The sequence below is a fragment of the Cottoperca gobio genome, chromosome 16 (assembly GCF_900634415.1).
Source record: "Cottoperca gobio chromosome 16, fCotGob3.1, whole genome shotgun sequence".
Classification (NCBI taxonomy): Eukaryota; Metazoa; Chordata; class Actinopteri; order Perciformes; family Bovichtidae; genus Cottoperca; species Cottoperca gobio.
Genome location: NC_041370.1, coordinates 9,835,627 through 9,842,135, shown reverse-complemented (window position 1 = coordinate 9,842,135; position 6,509 = coordinate 9,835,627). Strand labels below are relative to the sequence as shown.

Below are 6,509 nucleotides of genomic sequence, written 5' to 3'. Positions count from 1 at the left end.
TGTTAATTTGGTCATTAAAAGAGTTGTGACCAAGATATATGCTGAGTGGGAAATATTACAGTTAACTCGTGCTCTCTGGTGGACAAACTATGTAATAGAGACTTTTAAAAAATACCGTAAACATACTTTTTGGAGTTCTGACATTTCTTGTTTGACATTGGCTGATATTGTACTCCAACACATGTGATAAGCTAATAGTGTGCAAGATCATCGTCAAGCTCCATTAGGAATTTATGATAATATGATATCATATCATGATATACATCTCTTTGAACGAGATGTACTTTAAAAGTAAACTTTATTTACAAACATCTCTAACAATCCCAGTCCCCGTAAAATAGAATAGGCTATATTATTTTTTATTTTAGAGACCACTTTAAAATACCCCTAGAGCTTTTTAGACTACTCACTTCCTGCACAATACCACTTCCTTAATCTTACACATTACTTCTAAGTGTACATTGAGAGGCTTATCATTGTCTTTCACAGGAAATGTGCATGAGCGGAAAGAAAAATAACTTTCACGGCAAACATTTTTACATGTCTCAGTAGGGGAAAAACAGGTTTGAATCATAAAATAAACAATATGATTCAGCTGGTTCAGGGTCTGGTTATTGTGCATGCTGGCTCACTGTCCTTGCTTAATAGGACACTTGTAATATAACAGAGTCATCATCCATGTTATTAGTAACACCTGTGTTTTTCCTACAATGAAAAGTCAAAATTGTCTGCTGGGAAAAAGGCCTATTGTCAAATTGGTTAGTCAATGGCTCTTAATGGACCTTGGATAAATGTAATCTTCACATTAATAATCCATTTATAACTCTGTAAATCATGCACAAAGTCCCTTGATGATAGCGCCTCTCAATGACTCTGATACTCACCAATTAATCGTCAGTTTGAGTGTTCACGTGCACGCACCTGTGAAACATTTGGGTACCTGTGGGAGGCCGCGCGGGCAGCTGGGATAGGATGTGACGTAGTTCGTTAATCCTCTTAGTTTAATTGAGCTGAACCAGCAATGAGCTTCTGTCAACAGCGGAGGTTTCAGAAATCGGTTTGATTGTATGAGAAGTCAAACGGAGACTCTGGGAGGAAAAGTTTCGGAGTATAAAACAGTTTGAAGTGAGTTAGAGGTGTTTGTCACCTGCAGGATGCTGCCTCGGCGGATGCTGTGGGGCGCTGTGGCGCGTCATGTCGCTCCGCGTCTGACCTACAGCACTGCAGCACAGCCGCAGGTAGGCCTGCAACACACTCTGCAACACACTCTGGAATATACTGTAAAACTCAGCACACTGGCCTAAATGTCTACTTTCATATACAGGCATGCGAAAGTTTTGACACGCAGCAAGTTGTTACTTGTTAGGGAAATAAGGTGATTATCCAATAGATAAACATGATATATTCTTTAATTAGCTATTTTGGATTTTTAAAAATGTGGGGCTTAAATATTTTCATATTGTTCTACATTATATATAAAAAAAGATAGAACAGGCAATATTTCATATATTCATGTAAGATGTTTAATGTGTTCCCACCAGCCAAAATAATTTTCAGAATTTTAGTTTGTTTGGTATATTGATGTCTATTTGGTTACTGCAAGGTGCCCAGATGTTGTCACAGTGTTTTTAATTTATCATTTAACATACAGCGGGAATTTTAAAACCGTTGAAATTGTTCCAATTCACATAAATCAGTTGTAATTCACATATGATGATGCACATTTCTAAACTCAGAACACATTACAAATATTGACATATGAAACTAAATATATGTACGTGAGGCCTCTCATATATTCAAATGAGTTTTCATATAATGCATTATTTAGTTTTCACTATTATGTCAACCTTGTACATAATTGATAGAGCTGCAACAACAATCAACAGAAAATGTATTTCCAAATCAAATAATCACCTTAGTTATTTGACAGAAATGTGCTGATTCCAGCTTCTTATATGTGAGGATTTTTGTATTTCTTTGTCGCCAATTGTAATAAAAACAAATATCTTTGCTTTGTTGAACATACAAAATAGACATTTGAGAAGTCACCTGGAGTTTTTACTATTTTCTGACATTTATAGACAAAACAATTAATTAATTTATCAAAAACATAATCAGCAGATGAATCAATAATTAAATAATTAGATGGCAGCTCTCATTTTCATGCATCCATCATGGCCACTCTGTCAATCACATTATTCTTTTATATCTTCCTCTCTCACCTGGTGAAGCCAAAAAAGACAACATTTGGCCCTCTGAGTGACGAAGACCGCATATTCACCAACTTATATGGCCGTCATGACTGGAGGTAAGGGCATTAAAGAAAAACAATATTCTCCCAGTCAGGACAGCAAGTCGGTAGAAATACTTTAATAAACTTTAACTCAGGGTATACACACAACAATTATTCTTTTTTCTTTTAGAAAAAGTATGATACTGTTAATCTTTTTTTTTTTTTCTTAATTTACTTACTTAAAAAATAAAAATCATATCCATATTGCTATCTCTTTTATTTAAGTCCTTTATTTTATAATAATTTATATATTCATTTATTTTAAGTCTTGTTTACTTAACATTTATTATTACTATTAATATCTCCCCATGTATAGAGATATTTACCTATGTACATTTACCTGTCCAGAAATGGGCATTAAAACATAGAAACTGAACTGCTCATCTATGAATGCCCTGAAAATGTAAAAAAAAAAAAACAAGACTTTGAAGAAATACAAAGAAATATTTGTTCATCGCTGTGCCTCCTCCTGCCAGACTCAAGGGCTCACTGAGACGAGGAGACTGGTATAAGACTAAGGAGATCATACTGAAGGGACAAGATTGGATTGTAAATGAGGTGAAAATCTCAGGGCTTCGAGGCAGAGGAGGAGCAGGCTTCCCCACAGGCATGAAGTGGAGCTTCATGAACAAACCCAGCGATGGCAGGTAGGAGAAGCGATGGCATTAGCACCCGTAATGACGCTCTGGTGATGTATCAGTGTTGAGTGGTTCCTTCTTTCCTAAGGCCTAAGTACCTGGTGGTGAATGCTGATGAGGGGGAGCCTGGGACATGTAAAGACCGTGAGATAATGCGTCACGACCCCCATAAACTAATAGAAGGCTGCCTGATCGCTGGGAGTGCCATGGGCGCCCGGGCTGCATACATATACATTAGAGGAGAGTTTTACAATGAGTCGTCAAATCTACAGGTATGCAATGGTTCTAAGTACATTTACTTAAGTGCTGTATTTAAATAAACATTTGAGGTACTTGTATTTTCTTCTCATGCCACTTTATACTTCTGGTCAACTACATCTCAGAGGAAAATATTATACTTTTTACCCCAGTACATTCATCTGACAGCTTTAGTTATTTCTACGGATTGTTGCATTCAAGACACTTGAAAATATTCAAATAGGCTGCAGCTGAAACGATTAATCGTTATTTGATAAGTTGATTGACAGAAAATGTATTGGCAACTATCTTAATAATCACTGAAGTTATTGTTTAGGTAATACAAATGTCATGGTTGTATCTTGTCAAATGTGAATATTTGGTGCTTTTCCTTTTTAATTATTTTATTCTAAATAATATCAGTTTGGATTTTTTCCTAGTATTTTCATAATGCTTACCATAATAATCGGATGATATAATATATAATTGTTTAACAGTAACAGGGGATTTTTTTCTGCATTGTGTAGTTTTACTTTTAATACTTAAAGTACATTTTTCTTATTATACTTCAATATTTTTAAGTAACATTTTCAATGCATGACTTTTACTTGTAACATAGTATTTCTGCACTGTAGTATAGGTACTTTCACTGACGTAAAGCATCTGAATACATCCTCCCATCACTGCACGTAGATCCATAGACGCTGTGTGATGTTTGTTTCTACTCTTCAAACAGGTGGCTATCAATGAGGCATACAAAGCAGGGCTGATAGGGAAGAACGCCTGTGGCTCTGGGTTTGACTTTGATGTGTTTGTGATGCGAGGGGCAGGAGCCTACATCTGCGGGGAGGAGACGGCCCTGATCGAGTCTCTTGAGGGCAAACAAGGGAAACCCAGACTCAAACCGCCATTCCCTGCAGACATAGGTAAAAGCTCCACAGTCTCTTACATCCAGTTTCCTACTGAGGTTAAATGTAGTTTAAGAAACTGCAAACTCGGGTTATATTGTAGTTAGTCTTTAAGTGCATGGGCAGTATGAGAGGATGGGCCTCTGGACCACCTCTCATAGGAGCAAGACATACAGACTGTATAGTTGAGCCTCTTTTTGTTGCTGTTTTGTGTAGCCGTTAAGCATCTCTCTGGTTTTGTCACGTTGTGGTCACTTTGTAAATTATTTTGGTCTTATTGTTGTCTGTTGTTGTTTTGCCCCTTTTTGTAGTCGTTCTGCATCTTTGTGGTTGTTTTTATCCCTTTACACAGATGAGTCTTTTAGTGTCTTTGTAGTATTTTGGTCTCTCTTTATGTTTCTTTGAGGTGATTTTGAGTATCTTCCTAATCACTCTTTGAGTGATATTTTGTAGGTGAAGGCCACTTTGGGCCCTGGGCCTGTTCATCCATGCTTCAGTGATCACTCACTGCTTCATCTCTCTCCTTTTTAAGGGGTGTTTGGATGCCCGACGACAGTTTCCAACGTGGAGACCGTTGCTGTGGCGCCTGCAATCTGTCGTCGAGGGGGAGCTTGGTTCGTCAGCTTTGGGAGGGAGAGGAACTCTGGGACGAAGCTGTACAACATCTCCGGTCATGTGAACACACCATGCACGGTGGAGGAAGAGATGTCTATTCCTCTGAGGGAGCTAATAGAGAGACACGCAGGTGTGTGTGTTTACAGTCCACCCTTAGTGATGGTGCTGGTTAACGTGACGAGATGTTGACCTGACTTCCTCTCTCCTCTTGTGTGATTGGTGCAGGAGGAGTGAGGGGCGGCTGGGACAATCTGTTAGGAGTGATCCCAGGGGGGTCCTCCACTCCCATCATCCCCCGCCATGTGTGCGACGATGTTTTGATGGATTTCGATGACCTGGTCCGTGCAGAGACTGCACTGGGAACTGCTGCCGTCATCGTTATGGATAAATCGGTAAACAGATCCCTGAGTAATGTACATAACAAAACACACAGCACTTTTAGTGACAATCAGTCTGGAAAGATAATCTGAGAATTGTATTTTTCTTCCAGACTGATGTGATCCGAGCCATCGCACGTTTGGTTGAGTTCTACAAACATGAGAGCTGTGGCCAGTGCACCCCCTGCAGAGAGGGTAAGGAACTGCACAATGTGTCTAACACTAGTAAGTCAACACCATGCAGTTTTATTATCACCTAATCTTTTCATTCTTCTTACAACCAACACGGTCTCAGTATTGTTTCGGAGGCCCTTTCTCTCTTACTCTGTGCACAACACCTCAGTGAAAGAAGTGCTGACAGTCATGATGAATCCAATAGTAGTACCTGAACACTGGAATCAGAGCTCCCTTAAGATTGTATTACCCACATATTACTTGTGTGGTAAGAGAAATACTTGCATCTTACATTTAGGTAAAAGACACACTACTGTAGTGCAGTCTTTTATCACATACTAATAATAATCAGTTCAAAATGTGACTTTGTAACTTCAACTCGTTAGAGTCGTCTATCTTATCACTTGGTTATTGTCATATTATTCATTTTGATTTCAATATTACTGATAGTGTACTGAAAACCAAATGTAACTTAAGTGCAAATTAGTATTTAAGTATTAAAAACAAAATGTGCTTGGCTTATCAAAAGTAAAGTTCATTCCTTTCATGTAGGTATTTGCCAGAAGAAGCCCCATGTTTGGTCGAAACCATGCTTAAAGGTTTCCTCTTTGTCCCCTCCCTCAGGAGTCGACTGGATGGATAACATGATGTGGAGGTTTGTTCGAGGAGAAGCAGCAGCTTCAGAGATTGACATGATCTGGGAGCTAAGCAAGCAGATAGAGGGACACACCATCTGTGCCCTGGGGGACGGAGCAGCCTGGCCTGTGCAGGTGACATCTCCGGATTGTTTTTTTTAAGCTGTTAATGAAACACTGACTGAGGTTACAAGTTCTATCAAGTACCAATTTATATTTTACCAAGCACTTTTGTTTCTACAGGGACTGATCCGCCACTTCCGGCCGGTCATGGAGAGCCGCATAGCTCAGCACAACAAGAAAAACCCTCCAAGAGAGCCAGAGATTGAGATGATCTGAAACTACAGGGGTCCGTTTCAGCATTCAGTCCTTCACAGCAGTAATAATAGTTCATCGTGCTATAGGACAGAGTACATTATATTTTTTTAACAGTTTTTAAATAGGAATATGTCTGTACTGATTTAGAATGCAACGTTTTACTGCTTAAAATGACATTTCTTCCATGTTAACATTTCATGTTTTTCCATGCAGATGAGTGGTCCATTCTTTGTAATATAGTTAGTCACTTATTCCACTGTTTATTTTGCCAGGCAGAACTGTTGACGGCTATTTGGCAGATATGAGGTCTGTGA

General features: G+C 38.7%; 1 protein-coding gene across 1 annotated transcript; it reads left to right on the top strand.

The window, feature by feature from the left end:
* The first annotated feature begins 1,047 nt into the window (after window positions 1-1,047).
* LOC115021381 (NADH dehydrogenase [ubiquinone] flavoprotein 1, mitochondrial-like) lies at window positions 1,048-6,488 on the top strand. The gene is made up of 10 exons (XM_029451806.1): window positions 1,048-1,238; window positions 2,232-2,308; window positions 2,770-2,940; window positions 3,020-3,203; window positions 3,905-4,094; window positions 4,609-4,821; window positions 4,917-5,083; window positions 5,182-5,263; window positions 5,867-6,012; window positions 6,121-6,488. Exons 1-10 carry the CDS (start codon window positions 1,155-1,157, stop codon window positions 6,214-6,216), a joined length of 1,410 nt encoding a protein of 469 aa, XP_029307666.1. The 5' UTR covers window positions 1,048-1,154; the 3' UTR covers window positions 6,217-6,488.
* Window positions 6,489-6,509: the final 21 nt, after the last annotated feature.